Source organism: Labrus mixtus, chromosome 7, assembly GCF_963584025.1.
Source record: "Labrus mixtus chromosome 7, fLabMix1.1, whole genome shotgun sequence".
Lineage (NCBI taxonomy): Eukaryota > Metazoa > Chordata > Actinopteri > Labriformes > Labridae > Labrus > Labrus mixtus.
Window position 1 is genome coordinate 2,894,924 of NC_083618.1, and position 19,219 is coordinate 2,914,142.

At 39.9% G+C, this 19,219-nt stretch overlaps 2 protein-coding genes across 2 annotated transcripts; both read left to right on the top strand.

Moving 5' to 3' along the window:
- Nucleotides 1-894: 894 nt before the first annotated feature.
- On the top strand, nt 895-4,648 carry LOC132977496 (intermediate filament protein ON3-like). Its single transcript, XM_061042105.1, has 9 exons — nt 895-1,251; nt 1,784-1,992; nt 2,088-2,148; nt 2,829-2,924; nt 3,020-3,184; nt 3,292-3,417; nt 3,508-3,728; nt 3,821-3,873; nt 3,973-4,648. Exons 1-9 carry the CDS (start codon nt 910-912, stop codon nt 4,083-4,085), a joined length of 1,386 nt encoding a protein of 461 aa, XP_060898088.1. The 5' UTR covers nt 895-909; the 3' UTR covers nt 4,086-4,648.
- Nucleotides 4,649-9,365: 4,717 nt separating this feature from the next.
- LOC132977497 (intermediate filament protein ON3-like) lies at nt 9,366-13,181 on the top strand. Its single transcript, XM_061042107.1, has 9 exons — nt 9,366-9,787; nt 10,357-10,565; nt 10,661-10,721; nt 11,362-11,457; nt 11,553-11,717; nt 11,825-11,950; nt 12,041-12,261; nt 12,354-12,406; nt 12,506-13,181. Exons 1-9 carry the CDS (start codon nt 9,443-9,445, stop codon nt 12,616-12,618), a joined length of 1,389 nt encoding a protein of 462 aa, XP_060898090.1. The 5' UTR covers nt 9,366-9,442; the 3' UTR covers nt 12,619-13,181.
- Nucleotides 13,182-19,219: the final 6,038 nt, after the last annotated feature.

Here is a 19,219-nt window from a genome sequence, read left to right on the forward strand (position 1 = left end):
TTTGATTGTTCTCTTTCCAATAAGCATTTCTCCTATTTTTTTTTTTACTATTACTTCTAAAGGCTACTACCGCACTTCTTAATAAGAAAAACTTCCACCCAGATAATTGGACAGGAGAGATTTCTGCTTTCACTTTTATATATGATTTGATGTCAACATTTGTGTATAAATCAGTCATTTTAGAAATGAACACTTTGACACTACTTCCCAATTAAATGTATGAATCATCCTCCAGATGTAGTATAGGAAACTCAAACAGGGATGCAGCTTCACTACACTTTCCTATTTAATATTTTAAAAAAAACGTCTGTCCACGATACATCGTTGGGGAGATATGGATCTCCTAGCTTGCTCAGCTTAGGTATGTGTGTGCCTTATCTTGAAAGATGTATGTGCAATGAAGGCACAACAGCACAGAGAGAGGTATAAAGTATTATATACATCTGTATTACACAATTTATTAGATTATGTTTCCCTTTGTTGTTAGAGCATTTAATTGGTTGATTACTAATTGGGATGTTATATTTTGAACATATAGCCTAAGAATGCTTGAATACAGTTCCTACAATAGCTTTAAGGGACACTTCTTTTGAAAGAGTAAGGGCACCTAAAATGCTGATTTAAATGTGCTGGTGCAGGGTGTGTCATGGCTTATCTTCTGAAAATACCTCCCTTCCAGTTTTACGGGACTGATCACTCCTGTCATTCAGAGACAGAGGCCTGGTGGCTGAGGTGGAGAAAGATGGACAGAAAGTAACAGTACAGGTTAAGTTGCCCCCTGACCCCACCCTGCTTTAGCTATAAAAGCAGTCATAGTTGGCGGTCAGACACTCAAAAGGACTTGGCTCTCCATTTGAAGACTTCACATCTTCAGTTCTCAGAGTTAACAACCTCTACCGCTGCAACATCATGATGAGAAAGGCATACTCAGTCACCAGCTCCAATGGCAGCACCAGCAGGTCCTTTGCTGGACAAGGAAGCAGCTATTCTGTGAAAAGAGCCAGCCATGGGATAGGTCCCAGTGTTGGTTTTAGTGGATCCTCTATTGGTGGAAGCTCTGCTGCTTACAATTTTTCTTCTAGCCAAACAGCAGGCTGTTACATTGCTCCACCAATTACAGCTGTTCAGGTAAACAAGAGCCTGCTGACCCCTCTCCGCCTGGAGATTGATCCCACCATCCAGGTTGTCCGCACCCAGGAGAAGGACCAGATCAAGTCCCTCAACAACCGCTTTGCATCCTTCATCGACAAGGTTTGTTTCTTTTAAGATTGTTTTCAATTTATAAGGTATACTTTACTTTAGGCCTTCATTCTTTCCCTGGTATATAGTTTAATCTTTAGATCATAGTGTAGTAACAGCAATCTTTAGATTAAATGACACTGATGAACACTGCTAAGATACAGAAATGTTATTTTTACAGTCAAAAAAAGATGAGAATGTGACTTTTCATTGTTTGATCCATCAAACAGGAAATTAATATATCTTTAAGACTGTTGCTGAGACCGTATCCTAAACTATCAACTCAATCCTGAAGATGCAGGAAAGATTATCCCTATCTGGTGCCCTTCCTGCTCTTACAAGTGTTGATTTAGTTCCTCTTCTAACCCTTACCTGGACTGTAAAAACAAGACTCAATCAGCATAATGCCCACAGAGTCTAAAGCCTGTATTTTGACTGCAGGTTGTAATTGGTGTATATATATATAAATATATATAGATATATATATATATATACATGCCTATTAAGATATCTGACAATCATGCCTGGTTTGTTGCCTCCACAGGTCCGTTTCCTGGAGCAGCAGAACAAGATGCTGGAGACCAAATGGAGCCTCCTGCAGGACCAGACCACCAGCCGATCCAACATTGATGGTATGTTCGAGGCCTACATTGCCAACATGCGCAGACAGCTCGACGGGCTCGTCAATGAGAAGGTCAAGCTGGAGAGAGAGCAGAATAACATGCAATCCCTGGTTGAGGACTTCAAGAGGAAGTGAGTGTGTGCATGACGTCTCTAACTACCAAGTGATAGATGTAGTGGTACAAATTGAAGCAGATGCACTGACGCATTTCCTTGTGTTCTTGCAGGTATGAAAATGAAATCAACAAACGTGCATCTGCTGAGAATGAGTTTGTTCTCCTGAAGAAGGTTTGAAGACATTTAAGGGGAATTATGTTATTTTTCAAAAAGAGGATTATTAAAATTTGTTATCTCAGTATTAAAACCATGAACTGATAAACAAGCTGCAGTGGCTGCAAAGTTATCCCTGCTGTCAACTTCAAATTTAGAATAATTTTGGTGTAAGATAAGTAACACTGAAAAACGAGGCAGAGGTAGATAAACAACTCCCATGGTCTGAGATGTACCTTGTCAGTACAGTCCGTTGACTTGAAACAGAAATGTTTTACAGCTGTTTCTGGTTTCAAAAAGGAATCCTGCTTCTTGGTGTCTGTAGCTTCAATAAATGTTGTTAGATGCTTAGATGAGCAATTTTAGTGGATGTACTTCCACTGGGCAAATTTCCTTAAAATATGTTGCAGCCATTACAGCCCAATTGCAAACGCTGGCTGAAGCAATCTTCTACTGAATTCCAAACCTTTAATTAAACTTTTAGTTACTTTTTTTTACTCTAATTTGACTAAGTTACTGCCATTGAGATCAGATTTTTTTCAAGGGTGACCTGGGGACCACTTAGACCACAACAAATCAAAAAATAGGGACCAGTTTTAGAATTAAAGGAAATACACTTTAAGATGTGATTTTTTTATCCCAGTTTAATACAATATGGTCATTGGTAACACTGTGTTTTTCTATAATATAAATTTTAGGATGTTGATGCCGCCTACATGGACAAGGTGACGCTGGAAGCCAGGCTTGATGCTCTTCAGGACGAGATCAACTTCCTCAGGGCCGTCTATGAGACTGTATGTTTCTAAAATTTAATATTTTCCCTTCTTCCTAACACTATAGTTAAGCTAATGACATTCAACAGTTAACTGGTGCAAAAATCTGGTTCTAGGAACTCCGTGAGCTGCAGGGCCAGATCAAGGACACCTCTGTCATTGTGGAGATGGACAACAGCCGTAACCTGGACATGGATTCTATTGTAGCTGAAGTGCGTGCACAGTATGAGGACATCGCCAACAAAAGCAAGGCTGAGGCAGAGTCCTGGTACAAACAGAAGGTAATAAGCAGAGAAGAAATCAATCCCATGAGTTCACTGAATACATTTGAATCCCCTCTACCAACCCTCTGGTTCATACTACTGCATGCATTGTTTTATTGAAACAGTACGAGGAGATGCAGAGCTCTGCTGGACAGTATGGTGATGACCTGCGTACAACCAAGACCGAGATTGCCGAGATGAACCGCATGATCGCCCGCCTTCAGAATGAGATTGAGGCCGTCAAGGGACAGGTATGTCAAGCTCTCCTAAAGAATGATGCCTCATAATGAAGAAACGTGATTGTACAGTTAATAACCAAACTGTGATATTAACTTCCACAGAGAGCCAACCTTGAGCTCCAGATCTCAGAGGCTGAGGAGCGTGGTGAGCTTGCAGTAAGAGATGCCAAGCTCCGCATCAAGGACCTGGAGGATGCTCTGCAGAGAGCCAAGCAGGACATGGCCCGCCAGGTGCGAGAATACCAGGAACTGATGAACGTCAAGCTGGCCCTGGACATCGAAATCGCCACCTACAGGAAACTGCTGGAAGGAGAGGAAGACAGGTGGGATAAAGCTGACAATTCAATGTTTGATGGTTACACTTATGATCATCATCTCTGAATGAAGGACTAACTCTTTATTAATCCATTGTTAGGTTGGCCAGTGGAGGAGCCAACGCAACCATCCATGTCCAGCAGACATCTGGAGGTAGTGATTCCGAGTTCATAGATTATGGTCATCATCATCATTATAGGTGATGAATAAAGAGATAAATGATAACATTTGGATGTTTTTGTTCTTCCCCAGGATTCTCAAGCTCCAGCTCCAGTGGTGGATTTGGCTTTGGTGGTTATGGTGGAAATACTGGTTCTGTCACCAAGTCCTCAGCCTCCTCAACCAGTTCCAGGAGAGTCTATTAAAAAGCAGAGCGACTCGTCTCTGTGCCCTCTTATGGTCCTATGCCAAAACCGTGACTCCAAATCAACCTTAACCACATAGTAAGAGTAAGAGGTTATTTTAAGTTAAACAAGACCTGAAACACACAAGAATAAGAAAAAGAAAAAGAAAGGTTTTGATAGTGTTCAAACTAAATAAGGACAACATTTCAAAACCCACACTCATGTTAACATGGATACTTTATTTCCTGTCTGGTAGTGATAAACTAGTCAGAAATAAAATAATTTCCCTGAGACAAGAAGTTGTTTTGAGTTGATGTGTTCAGTCCTACATCTGAGTGTGATGTTAGTAAGAGGAACTGGTAACAATTATGTGACTTTGCATGTTTAGCAGTTTAACTTTAAACTGACTGGCTAGTTGCTCGTTTTTATTCCAGTCCTGTTTCCCTGATTTGTTTGACCTTTCTTTGCCTTCCAAGTAAGCCATGTGAAACCAGGTTTACGTTGTTCATTAACTGTTGTTACTGTAGATCTTTTTGACAGCAAATGTAAAAATAACCTGAATAAAATATACCTGAGAACTGAAATTGTTGCCTCAGTCACATTATTGTTGGGATGGATTAAAGAAAAAGTATAACCCCTACTGGATACTTCAAATGCATAGTGTGTTGCTTTACCAACCAAATCCCCTTTAAGTGAGATATCACATGGGGGCACTGCTGTGCCCCTTTTCAACTGCTCACTCCTTGCTTGCTTTTTAAAAATGGATAATATAGGATCTGGAAATGGCTACAAGCTTCAGCCGTTAAAGATTGAATGAGCAATCTTTTGATATGTGTATTGACTTGGTAAAGATGTATTGTGTTCTGCACTGTTTCCTGCAAATACAATGGTGTTTATCAATTGTTTAAGTCATTTACAGTCTGTATTGACGTGTTAATAAGTTACATTCTGAAGCCAAAAAGTGCTGGTGTTGTGTCATTATAAAGTTGAAACAAGATTTCAAGTGGACTCATAATAATGATACAAGGTATGTGCAAAGTTTATACAATTGTAGCTCCCACATATTGATTGATTGATTGATTGATTGATTGATTGATTGATTGATTGATTGATTGATTGATTGATTGATTGATTGATTGATCGATCGATTGATTGATTGATTGATCGATTGATCGATTGATCGATTGATCGATTGAGTGGACTTTACAGTCCAGGCGGCTGTGGCTCAGTTGGTAGAGTCGTCGCCTCTCAACCAGAAGGTCAAGGGTTCAATCCCCAGCTGAGCAACATGTCCAATGTGTCCTTGGGCAAGACACTTAACCCTGCATTGCTCCCACTGCTTCAGTGGCGGTGTATGAATGGATTAGTAGTATTGTACTTCCTCTCTGATGTGTGTCACTTTGGATAAAAGTGTCTGCTAAGTGAATTGTAACATTGTAACAAAGTCTGAAATCTATCTTTCACCACATTTGCAACATAAAACATAGTTAACCATTACAAGTAAAGTTACTTTTCTCCCTAAGACTTAAAGAAAGAAGTTTGTTTCAGTCCAATTTTCTCAAACATGAAACTGCCATCATTTGATCAAGGAACGTTGACCTGCTGTTGTTCCCTTCTATGCTCCAGGGTAAAAGCAGAATAAAAACAATGATGATTGATAAATAAGCTCAGCAGTAATCATGTCTTTGTGCATTCATAATGATTCTGCAAAGGTGTAAAATTGGTGTCCCAGTCAGTTGCAGAAGTTCAGCACAGTGGGGGCTCCACATACACACTCAGACATGCATGCACACACAGCACTGCACTAACCTGCTGGCTCCACTGATAACGTCTTGCCTCTGTAACACCTCTGTTACTACCTCTGAAGATGTTACAGAAATGGGTTCACTTCTTCCCCAATTATGCCAGGCGGAAAGTTTCTCAATGCACATTTGGTGCTTTTACCCTAAATGCATCCTTCAATGTGTTGTATCTGGACATAGACCTGTAGTCTGTGATTTAGAGGATATTCTGAAAGATCAAGTGGGAAAGAAAGGAAATGGTCTGTACAAAGTACCTGCAATGCCATGGGAAAGCAAAAAGAGCAAATCAAATTATATGACCCTTCACAAACAATGTTTTGATGTGTGGAAAGTGTCAAGCACACAATGAATAACACTTCCTTATTTGTGAGGAATTATGGGAGCTGTCTTTTACTTTGCATAACAACAAAACACAGCTACATGTCAGAAAGATGATATATATTATCTATATACTTCTTCTACATTTAGATAAAATTATCATTTGTTTAGCACTATTATATTTTATATTCTGGTTATATTTAAATCATCAACATCAGTCATGTTCTTTAAAATACATAATGACTACAATTTTTCATTATAGGCATCACAAAGAAGTGGTTGAATTTCACTGTTGGGGGATCACTATTTTTCTCAAAGCAGAGAAGCCACCTATTGCTTCTGAAGAACACAGACTGAACTGGATTGGATTGCCAACTTCATATTAAAGTGGAAATTAAGATTGCACAACTAACTGTCATTTCTTCCTTATCATGATAAACACACCTGAATATATCCGGATAGATAGGAAACATAATTTTATTAAACAAGCAATGTTTTTGTTTTACTCAGCATTCATACATTTAATCATTGGAGGCCTGGGTATAATGGCCATGCAATCACACCATTTTGATTAAGTCAGAAGAAACTCAAAGTTTCGAAGTTACCCTTTTTTTACCCCTTTTTTGTGTTACCTCAGACACCTGAACGCTATTCGTTCACTACACGGCACAGTAATAATCATATTTATTTATTTCTGTTGGGCAGAGCAAGTGGCTGACTGACTCTCCGGTGGCAATCCCTTCACATCCCTGTACAGTAGAGCATTTGGGTGTCTATGCAGATGGTGTGGTTTTTCAAGTGTGCGGTATAATTTAGGATCCCCTCCCCCCCTCCTTTTCAGCCAGTCCTCTTCACTTCTGGTAAGCCCTCACCCCTGTCAGCCAAGTCATTATAGCCTAATGTTTTTAAATAAAATGTGTGTATCTTTTTGAACCACATCTCTTTCCAGTGTTTTCCTCGTGGCTCCCTATGGTTTGACCTGTTGTTGTTGTATTTTTTCAGTTTGCACAGTTATTCAAGAAGTAAGCCTTTTGCCTTTTTGTTTAATACATATTTCGATTAGTTCTGCACTTGGGTCCAGTTCCTTTTTATTATTCCTCAAACGTGACAATAACACATATAAAAAGAAAACCATGATGGAGATTGGTCTGCCTCTTCAAGGCAATAGCGAATGGCACTTGACATTTATCAAGTCAGATAGCGACATAGTATAGAGGGGGCCTGCTTTCATCACACAAACTCCCCCCACCCCACGGGCCCTAGCAGCCGCACTGGCAGCACTGTTTATATATACGCCTTTGGTCTGATAAGTTATTGTCATCATGGGCACGCACCGTACGGGGGGTGATTTTTTTTTAAACGGCTCCGTTTTTACATTATGAACGATACATGTGGGTAGGTTTGCCTTTTTTTCTGTATTTAACAATTTCACAGTAGTTTAGCTCCTTTTATGATCAAAAAGTGCTGTAGTGTTCACACAAGCTTCATTTTCCCAAACTATTTTCAGGTTTCAAAATATCTCTTCACATTCATTAAGGTATAACTGATCTTTCAGCTTTAACTTCAATATCATTTCATGGAGAAAACCACTTTCAAATGACAACTGCAAACAACTACTGCTTATCAATGATGTGTGTGTTTTTATTTAATTATTCTCTTTTTATTGAAAGTCTCTAAAAATAGAGACAGAAACAGGCGTGTCATGGTGTTAGTTTCTGATGCATTTGGTGTCACTTTGTGTTTGTTTCCCCTCCTTCTGTTTTCTGTTTTCTCTCTTGCAGTGTGTGTGCAGTGGAGGGCGTGGCTGGCTGAGCTGGAACGAGGAGCACCTGAATCTCATCAGGTCATCACTCAGGCCTTAAAGACAGATCGAGACTCAACTTCTGTGCCAGATTATTACTTATGCAGTCGGTAACTGTGTCACACTACTAGCCTTACCTTGAAGAACTTTGAATGTGATTGTTGTTCTTGTGTCATAGACTGACCTGTTTTCTCTTTTTGTGTGCAGCCTGCCGGTGAGCCTCACCTCCTTGCTTTGGATTTCTGTTTGGCCTTGTTGTTTATTGAGTTCTCCTACGCCAGACCGTCCTCTATTGTCACAAACTGCCTTAAGCCTTTTATTTTGCTACAAGCTACATTAAAACGTCTTAAGGACTGACTTTAGTTTCCGTGTTCTGCATTCTGGGGTCCAAACCCTTAAACTCAAACTTAACAAGGCAGTCAGAACACAAACACAATTCATGCAGAAGCTGAATGTTCCCAAAACTGCCTGCAATACACACACCCAAGCATGTTCTCAGTCTCGTACATATATAAACATGCAAATAAGTAATCTTTCCTATAAACACTTGTCCTAAGGCTACGACCACACTTCTTAATTGGAAGAAGTTCCACCAAGTTAATTGGACAGGAGAGATTCCTGCTTTCAGTTCTAAATATATGTGATTTCGTCATCTATGTATCAATCAGCCACTTTAGAAATGTCACTTCTTTGCAACTCATTCCCTTTAGATTGGCTTCTAACTTTTAGATATGAAGAGATTATTACAAATGGGTAACATTTTGCTACTGCTTACAAATTAAATGTATGAATCATCCTCCAGATGTAGTATAGGAAACTCAAACAGGGATGCAGCTTCACTACACTTTCCTATTTAATATTTAAAAAAACCATCTGTCCACAATACATTGTTGGGGAGATATGGATCTCCTAGCTTGCTCAGCTTAGGTATGTGTGTGCCTTATCTTGAAAGATGTGCAATGAAGGCACAACAGCACAGAGAGAGGTATAAAGTATTATATACATCTGTATTACACAATTTATTAGATTATGTTTCCCTTTGTTGTTAGAGCATTTAATTGGGATGTTATATTTTGAACATATAGCCTAAGAATGCTTGAATACAGTTCCTACAATAGCTTTAAGGGACACTTCTTTTGAAAGAGTAAGGGCACCTAAAATGCTGATTTAAATGTGCTGGTGCAGGGTGTGTCATGGCTTATCTTCTGAAAATACCTCCCTTCCAGTTTTACGGGACTGATCACTCCTGTCATTCAGAGACAGAGGCCTGGGGGCTGAGGTGGAGAAAGGATGGACAGCAGAAAGTGACAGTACAGGTTAAGTTGGCCCCTGACCCCACCCTGCTTTAGCCATAAAAGCAGTCAGAGTCGGCAGTCACACACTCACAAGGACTTGGCTCTCCATTTGAAGACTTCACATCTTCAGTTCTCAGAGTTAACAACCTCTACCGCTGCAACATGATGATGAGAAAGGCATACTCAGTCACCAGCTCCAATGGCAGCACCAGCAGGTCCTTTGCTGGACAAGGAAGCAGCTATTCTGTGAAAAGAGCCAGCCATGGGATAGGTCCCAGTGTTGGTTTTAGTGGATCCTCTATTGGTGGAAGCTCTGCTGCTTACAATTTTTCTTCTAGCCAAACAGCAGGCTGTTACATTGCTCCACCAATTACAGCTGTTCAGGTAAACAAGAGCCTGCTGACCCCTCTCAGCTTGGAGATTGATCCCACCATCCAGGTTGTCCGCACCCAGGAGAAGGACCAGATCAAGTCCCTCAACAACCGCTTTGCATCCTTCATCGACAAGGTTTGTTTCTTTTAAGATTGTTTTCAATTTATAAGGTATACTTTACTTTAGGCCTCATTTTAGTAGTATAAACAACCTTCATTCTTTCCCTGGTATATAGTTTAATCTTTAGATCATAGTGTAGTAACAGCAATCTTTAGATTAAATGACACTGATGAACACTGCTAAGATACAGAAATGTTATTTTTACAGTCAAAAAAAGATGAGAATGTGACTTTTCATTGTTTGATCCATCAAACAGGAAATTAATATATCTTTAAGACTGTTGCTGAGACTGTATCCTAAACTATCAACTCAATCCTGAAGATGCAGGAAAGATTATCCCTATCTGGTGCCCTTCCTGCTCTTACAAGTGATGATTTAGTTCCTCTTCTAACCCTTACCTGGACTGTAAAAACAAGACTCAATCAGCATAATGCCCACAGAGTCTAAAGCCTGTATTTTGACTGCAGGTTGTAATTGGTGTATATATATATATAAATATATATAAATATATATAGATATATATATATATATATACATGCCTATTAAGATATCTGACAATCATGCCTGGTATGTTGCCTCCACAGGTCCGTTTCCTGGAGCAGCAGAACAAGATGCTGGAGACCAAATGGAGCCTCCTGCAGGACCAGACCACCAGCCGATCCAACATTGATGGTATGTTCGAGGCCTACATTGCCAACATGCGCAGACAGCTCGACGGGCTCGTCAATGAGAAGGTCAAGCTGGAGAGAGAGCAGAATAACATGCAATCCCTGGTTGAGGACTTCAAGAGGAAGTGAGTGTGTGCATGACGTCTCTAACTACCAAGTGATAGATGTAGTGGTACAAATTGAAGCAGATGCACTGACGCATTTCCTTGTGTTCTTGCAGGTATGAAAATGAAATCAACAAACGTGCATCTGCTGAGAATGAGTTTGTTCTCCTGAAGAAGGTTTGAAGACATTTAAGGGGAATTATGTTATTTTTCAAAAAGAGGATTATTAAAATTTGTTATCTCAGTATTAAAACCATGAGCTGATAAACAAGCTGCAGTGGCTGCAAAGTTATCCCTGCTGTCAACTTCAAATTTACTATAATTTTGGTGTAAGATAAGTAACACTGAAAAACGAGGCAGAGGTAGATAAACAACTCCCATGGTCTGAGATGTACCTTGTCAGTACAGTCCGTTGACTTGAAACAGAAATGTTTTACAGCTGTTTCTGGTTTCAAAAAGGAATCCTGCTTCTTGGTGTCTGTAGCTTCAATAAATGTTGTTAGATGCTTAGATGAGCAATTTTAGTGGATGTACTTCCACTGGGCAAATTTCCTTAAAATATGTTGCAGCCATTACAGCCCAAACCTTTAATTAAACTTTTAGTCCCTTTTTTTTACTCTAATTTGACTAAGTTACTGCCATTGAGATCAGATTTTTTTCAAGGGTGACCTGGGGACCACTTAGACCACAACAAATCAAAAAATAGGGACCAGTTTTAGAATTAAAGGAAATACACTTTAAGATGTGATTTTTTTATCCCAGTTTAATACAATATGGTCATTGGTAACACTGTGTTTTTCTATAATATAAATTTTAGGATGTTGATGCCGCCTACATGGACAAGGTGACGCTGGAAGCCAGGCTTGATGCTCTTCAGGACGAGATCAACTTCCTCAGGGCCGTCTATGAGACTGTATGTTTCTAAAATTTAATATTTTCCCTTCTTCCTAACACTATAGTTAAGCTAATGACATTCAACAGTTAACTGGTGCAAAAATCTGGTTCTAGGAACTCCGTGAGCTGCAGGGCCAGATCAAGGACACCTCTGTCATTGTGGAGATGGACAACAGCCGTAACCTGGACATGGATTCTATTGTAGCTGAAGTGCGTGCACAGTATGAGGACATCGCCAACAAAAGCAAGGCTGAGGCAGAGTCCTGGTACAAACAGAAGGTAATAAGCAGAGAAGAAATCAATCCCATGAGTTCACTGAATACATTTGAATCCCCTCTATCAACCCTCTGGTTCATACTACTGCATGCATTGTTTTATTGAAACAGTACGAGGAGATGCAGAGCTCTGCTGGACAGTATGGTGATGACCTGCGTACAACCAAGACCGAGATTGCCGAGATGAACCGCATGATCGCCCGCCTTCAGAATGAGATTGAGGCCGTCAAGGGACAGGTATGTCAAGCTCTCCTAAAGAATGATGCCTCATAATGAAGAAACGTGATTGTACAGTTAATAACCAAACTGTGATATTAACTTCCACAGAGAGCCAATCTTGAGCTCCAGATCTCAGAGGCTGAGGAGCGTGGTGAGCTTGCAGTAAGAGATGCCAAGCTCCGCATCAAGGACCTGGAGGATGCTCTGCAGAGAGCCAAGCAGGACATGGCCCGCCAGGTGCGAGAATACCAGGAACTGATGAACGTCAAGCTGGCTCTGGACATCGAAATCGCCACCTACAGGAAACTGCTGGAAGGAGAGGAAGACAGGTGGGATAAAGCTGACAATTCAATGTTTGATGGTTACACTTATGATCATCATCTCTGAATGAAGGACTAACTCTTTATTAATCCATTGTTAGGTTGGCCAGTGGAGGAGCCAACGCAACCATCCATGTCCAGCAGACATCTGGAGGTAGTGATTCCGAGTTCATAGATTATGGTCATCATCATCATTATAGGTGATGAATAAAGAGATAAATGATAACATTTGGATGTTTTTGTTCTTCCCCAGGATTCTCAAGCTCCAGCTCCAGTGGTGGATTTGGCTTTGGTGGTTATGGTGGAAATACTGGTTCTGTCACCAAGTCCTCAGCCTCCTCAACCAGTTCCAGGAGAGTCTATTAAAAAGCAGAGCGACTCGTCTCTGTGCCCTCTTATGGTCCTATGCCAAAACCGTGACTCCAAATCAACCTTAACCACATAGTAAGAGTAAGAGGTTATTTTAAGTTAAACAAGACCTGAAACACACAAGAATAAGAAAAAGAAAAAGAAAGGTTTTGATAGTGTTCAAACTAAATAAGGACAACATTTCAAAACCCACACTCATGTTAACATGGATACTTTATTTCCTGTCTGGTAGTGATAAACTAGTCAGAAATAAAATAATTTCCCTGAGACAAGAAGTTGTTTTGAGTTGATGTGTTCAGTCCTACATCTGAGTGTGATGTTAGTAAGAGGAACTGGTAACAATTATGTGACTTTGCATGTTTAGCAGTTTAACTTTAAACTGACTGGCTAGTTGCTCGTTTTTATTCCAGTCCTGTTTCCCTGATTTGTTTGACCTTTCTTTGCCTTCCAAGTAAGCCATGTGAAACCAGGTTTACGTTGTTCATTAACTGTTGTTACTGTAGATCTTTTTGACAGCAAATGTAAAAATAACCTGAATAAAATATACCTGAGAACTGAAATTGTTGCCTCAGTCACATTATTGTTGGGATGGATTAAAGAAAAAGTATAACCCCTACTGGATACTTCAAATGCATAGTGTGTTGCTTTACCAACCAAATCCCCTTTAAGTGAGATATCACATGGGGGCACTGCTGTGCCCCTTTTCAACTGCTCACTCCTTGCTTACTTTTTAAAAATGGATAATATAGGATCTGGAAATGGCTACAAGCTTCAGCCGTTAAAGATTGAATGAGCAATCTTTTGATATGTGTATTGACTAGGTAAAGAAATGTATTGTGTTCTGCACTGTTTCCTGCAAATACAATGGTGTTTATCAATTGTTTAAGTCATTTACAGTCTGTATTGACGTGTTAATAAGTTACATTCTGAAGCCAAAAAGTGCTGGTGTTGTGTCATTATAAAGTTGAAACAAGATTTCAAGTGGACTCATAATAATGATACAAGGCATGTGCAAAGTGTTGGACATTAACCTCTATACTGTGATTTAGAAGATATTCTGAAAGATCAAGTGGGAAAGAAGGAAATGGTCTGTACAAAGTACCTGCAATGCCACGGCAAAGCAAAAAGACCAAATCATATTATATGACCCTTCACAAACAATGTTTTGATGTGTGGAAAGTGTCAAGCACACAATGAATAACACTTCCTTATTTGTGAGGAATTATGGGAGCTGTCTTTTACTTTGCATAACAACAAAACACAGCTACATGTCAGAAAGATGATATATATTATCTATATACTTCTTCTACATTTAGATAAAATTATCATTTGTTTAGCACTATTTTATATTCTGGTTATATTTAAATCATCAACATCAGTCGGGTTCTTTAAAATACATAATGACTAAATATTGTTCAAACACTAACACTGTTTCTGTTCATTGTCATTGCAGGTCCTTTAGTACTGTGCATTTTATTTATTCTTACAGTTTTAACAAAAAAATTCTCTTTATATTTTGACATATTACAAAATTAAGGGGCCAAAGATTGTTGCTGGGGCTGCAGAGTTTGCATGTTCTCCCTTTGCATGCCTGGGTTCCCTCCTGGCAGTCTGGCTTCCTCCCACAGTCCTAACACATGCTCGTTAAGTTATGGTGTGACTCTAAATTTCCCCTAACTGTGAGTGTAAATATGACAGTTGGTCTGTCTCTATATGGAAGCTGCTATGCAAAGTGCCAGGCTGCTCATCAGGAACTTATCTAATTGCATTCAAACACATGCAAAGCCATCGGCTATGACTTCAGTTCAGTGTGTTGCCCAAATACACTACACTGCAGGAATTAGAGACGAAACCTCCGATTTGCAATTGGAGGACAGCACCCTCTACAGTACCTCTGTGCACAGCTGTCCCTAGTGGTGATGGTTTTATTCAATCAGAAAAATAACACTATACTATTTAGAAAGATCTATACTCAATCCATCCACACCTACACACACACACACACACACACAAACGCACGCACACACTTTTTTATGAATATACATTTAAATGAGTCTGTTAAAATGCTGCACAAGTAACACGCTTTTTGAATAACTCTAGGAAAAATGTAAATGATCATATGTCTTTAAATTAGGTTATGGTCCATTTGTTGTACCATTAAAAAAGCATTTGTCAGCTTTAAATGTTAAAACCTGATTATGATTCATTTTTTTCAAGAAACATAACTCTATGCACGAGTATCTCAATCACTGAACGTTGGAGTGAAAATGATCCTTCTACAGAAAATAGCCTTTGTTTTCTTTGCCCCCACTGCTGAGTGAAGAAGCACACTAATGAGCTATTGATTGAGGGGGGCTCCTCCACAGGACAGGAAGAAATCCTCAGGAGCGATTGAAAAGTTTGACCTTACACTTAACCAAAGCCCAGCACTGCGATCAATAAACATTGGACCTTCCACAAACCCTGACACTCCGATCAATGCTGGTGAATATCAGCAGCCACGAGAGAAAACACTGATGAGCACAGCGCTGCATGCTGAGCGGGCACGGGTCAAATCACTTAGTGCCTTTGTCGGGTGGTAATGAGGCTTTTTGTGTGTATGGAGTATGTATGAAGACATAGTTACAAGACATCATGGTGCAATTACAGTATAACTTGTATAACCCTTTATTATTTTATGATGAGAGAAAATTATGTGATACCTCTGTTAATTTATTTATCCTCAAAATAATACATTCAAGTACTTACCAGACAAAAATGCTTCAGAGTAAGAGTAACTTACTTTTTGTGCAATACATGCTCTAAATTATACGCTACATTGTGGCAAATGAATCAATAAGCATCATTTGGGATCTTTTCTACAAACTGGGTGAAGCTAAATGTAGAATCGTGTTAGCATGTGTTGAACAGCTCTGCAAATATGAAACATAGAAAGGTAGCCAGGGATGGTGTTATGATAATGCATTAGGAGGATTCACTTCAGTGTCTTTAGCGGTAGGCGTGGTTGGTAGGAGGAGAAGCAGGGTCAGTACTGATGTCACACCTGAGGGGGGTGTGGTGGCTCTGTCTCTGTAACCTTCATTAGCAGCACCTGCGGAGGAGCCAGCGAGATTGGTTTTGAGTCGAAGAGACGCCACGAGGGAGACGCGAGGACGCAGACACCTGAGAGACTGAATCTGAAGTAACGTTTGTTTTTGTGTCAAGACTTCACGGGTTCTTTTTGCACATGAACTAAACTAATATGAAAGCGAGGGCTGGCGGAGGAGATCGAACCAAGTGGCTCCGTGGATCGAGTTGTCCGAGTGTGCTGGTCGCGGCACGTAAGGGGATCTTGTTGGTGAGTCACCTACATGCACCCCTCAAACAGACAGGACAGTTGCACACACATTCAGATAAAGCAGGGTACACATTCACGTTTATGCAACACGTAAGGAGAGGCATTAAAGAGCCCATATTATGCCCTTTTTGGGGTTCATATATTTAATCTATGTACCTACTTTTGTACGTTCACAATAGCTAAAGCCCGAAAAAAGTGTCTGTTTTCATGTACTGCTCCTCCTTGCTCCCTCTACGCTCTGAGTCCGTCATCTACGCTCTGCTGAGCCCCCACTGTTAGACCCCACGTGGGCCAAGTCTGCTCTGATTGGTCTGCCGATCCGCTCTGCCGTAATTGGTCAGTTGCTCAGCACGGTTCTCGGAAATGTCCCTCCTCTTTTACCATATTGGGAATGCAGCCACTGGCTCCGTCCGAGGGGAGCATAAACATTAGCACCTTAGCACTACTGTGCTACCGCAGGCTACGGCATATCGTGGGCGTGCTACAGAAGTTAACGGGCGTGCATCATGAGCTGCTGGGCTTGCCACAACGAGCCAATGGACTTAGATCAGTGATCTCACACTGACAATGACGTCGGACTGACAAATTTTTATCGAGGGGGGCTAGAACCGAGCGTTACATGCAGCTAATGCTACAGCTAACAGGAGGACGTAGGAGAAGCCGCGTTTCTGCGGACTTTGAATTTTTGCACATAGATGTGTCTAAACACGCACAGGACACTTGGAAAACACACTAAAGAGCATATAAAACCAGAAAAAGCATAATATGGGACCTTTAAGTTACGGGCTCACTGGCCTTAGCGTTAGGCGCAAGGATAGCATTTAGCTGAGGGGTTGTGGCCCCGTAACAGATGGATTCTATTTCTCTCCGAGTGGGGCAGTAAGCTTCGTCTGAAGAGTTTAAATCATTATGCAGCCTTTGTCTGAAGTTTTTATTTTTTTATTGTAAAATATAACATTAATACAGCATTTTGAACACTTTCAGAGGCCCACAATGCCTTTTGAAATGCAAAGCCATTCAAATGAGACATTCAGTAACTTTATAAATAAAGCTATAAAAAAATTAAATGTGTTTCTAAATCAAACGAACAAGATCTAACTAAAGGGAAATCAAACTGTTTCAAGGTCACAAAGCAGAGAGATTATACTTAATTCTTAAACATACAAACTAAAAAAGCTCTTATATAACAAAAGCATATTTGAAAAGGATGTAATTTACAACAAAGCTCTAGGGTTGTGTTTACAAATCTTTGACCTCAGGTGTGTGACTCAATTCTATTGTAACAGCAAAATAAGGTGCATGTGTAGTGTCACAGGTTTGATCACACAGTGGACAGCAGCTGAGTTATTGGCTGCTATGTGTTAGGACTGTGGTACATGCCCTCTAGCTGATGTGTTGTAGCTCTTGTCCAGTGTTCAGAGACGACAGCTCTTAAACAGGGGCAGTTTTATAGTGACGTTAGCAGTGCTCTTGGAGTTTTCGCCTCAGTGGAAATAAGTTTTAAGGACCTCTTTCTTCTAGAAACCTCTGGTCTTTAAAAGCTTTATATTATTTCTATGATAAAAAAATATTAAGAGAAGGTTTATTTTTCAGAATGTAGTTCTTTGAAAATATCTTCAATAGTGGCTACAAAGCAATCTCTTGCATTATCACTTATTTTTTTTTACCATTGTTAGCTATCAACTAAGATCATGTGTTAAAACGTTGTTTGCTAATGTGTGGTATAAAAACATTGTTCTGCTCCTCAGGTGCTGGCTCTGTCCTTAGTGACAGGGTGGTGTGTTTGAGCGATGGTGCTACAGGCAGACCTGTGGAGACGGATCACCTATGCCAGGGCTGCGACACCAACCTATTCAGCTGGTGGGAAATGATAGATGCCCAGACTAAATTTAAACTCTGTGAACTACATTCCTGTTACCAGAGGCAGTGAGTGGTAACACAGCTGGAGGGTCTGCCCTCACGCAATTCATGCCCTTTCAACTTCTACACACAGCTGATTAATAATAACAGAGTGTTAATGATTGGCTGAGTGAAATGCTTTAGGCATACAGTAGTGGCCTGTGATGGTGCCGTTAGGTGGTCATACAGATGTCAGTGAGGTTGGAGGTCGACAGCTTAGATAGTACGAGGAACCAGATGAAAGCCGAACTAAGCAACTTTACACACAGTTGAATAACTGAGTTTCAATACCAATATTTGTTTGGGCAATATCACTCTGGATTTTGGCAAACTGTCTGTCATGCTTGTAGCAGAGTTTGTGCTACATCTGACCAAGGATGTAAAGAGTATTTTGGGGTTGGTCAGTCCAGTTCTTTGGTTCAGACTGTTGTATGTTAACAACTTTTAGATGTTTGGTAAAGACAATGGTAAAGACATCCATGGTGCCCAGAGGATGAATCTTATTGACTTTTAGTGCCACCAGAAAATCTAATAATTCACTATCCTGTGATATAACTTAACTTAACTGTACTACATAAATTGGTATAACATTCCCTACAGACCTTAAAGTTTCAGAGATGATGTACCATAGTGATTTTGGTGATCACTTTACTTTCTTATGAAAAAAATGACTTGAGGTTTGTCATTACATTTGCTGCAGACATTCATGTAACCCCTCAGGATGAATTTAATCCCTTTTGAGAGCCCTCTTAATTTCCTATCTAAGGCTTAGAATTTCTATTTGACCAATACTTGGGTTTATGTGCAAATATCTGCAAAGATCTAATGTCAATCACAAAAGCCTCCCGGTTTTTCTGTAGAATTAAGTTACAAAGGTAACTCAAAAAAGTCGTAGGAGCATGTTAGCGTTGTGACATTTACATTAACTCAAAATACCAGCTGTGTGGTTTGTGTGGCTGTTGACATAAATCCTATAAAGATTGTATTTTGACAAGCAGTTAAAAAAAGGCAGGTAGGCGTAAATATTGATGAATAAAATATCTATAAATATTTAATAAATGATTAATTTAACATTATTCAGTTTCACCATCAGTTTGGAACCGTCTAAAAATGTCGACCTTAATCGTTGAAATAAACCTTTGAGAAAGCACAACATGATTCATTGAATGTGACTCTTGACTGTAAAGATATGTTACATACTACAAAGCCTCAAACAAAAAATGTGTTGTGTGCTTTAAAGTATACATGCTTTGAGATAATAAACCTGTAAAGCACACAAGTCTTGACAATCTGCTCTTTTAGTCTGCAAGGAGCTTTTTCCCATCGACTTTCATCTCATTTTTAAACAGCATGAATCTGCCA

Excerpts from the sequence above, each read along its gene's own strand:
- LOC132977496 (XM_061042105.1), top strand. The coding sequence starts at position 910 with ATGATGAGAAAGGCATACTCAGTCACCAGCTCCAATGGCAGCACCAGC. Across the intron at positions 3,418-3,507 it reads TTGAGGCCGTCAAGGGACAG|AGAGCCAACCTTGAGCTCCA; the intron begins GTATGTCAAGCT and ends TAACTTCCACAG. Across the intron at positions 3,874-3,972 it reads TGTCCAGCAGACATCTGGAG|GATTCTCAAGCTCCAGCTCC; the intron begins GTAGTGATTCCG and ends GTTCTTCCCCAG.
- LOC132977497 (XM_061042107.1), top strand. The coding sequence starts at position 9,443 with ATGATGATGAGAAAGGCATACTCAGTCACCAGCTCCAATGGCAGCACC. Across the intron at positions 11,951-12,040 it reads TTGAGGCCGTCAAGGGACAG|AGAGCCAATCTTGAGCTCCA; the intron begins GTATGTCAAGCT and ends TAACTTCCACAG. Across the intron at positions 12,407-12,505 it reads TGTCCAGCAGACATCTGGAG|GATTCTCAAGCTCCAGCTCC; the intron begins GTAGTGATTCCG and ends GTTCTTCCCCAG.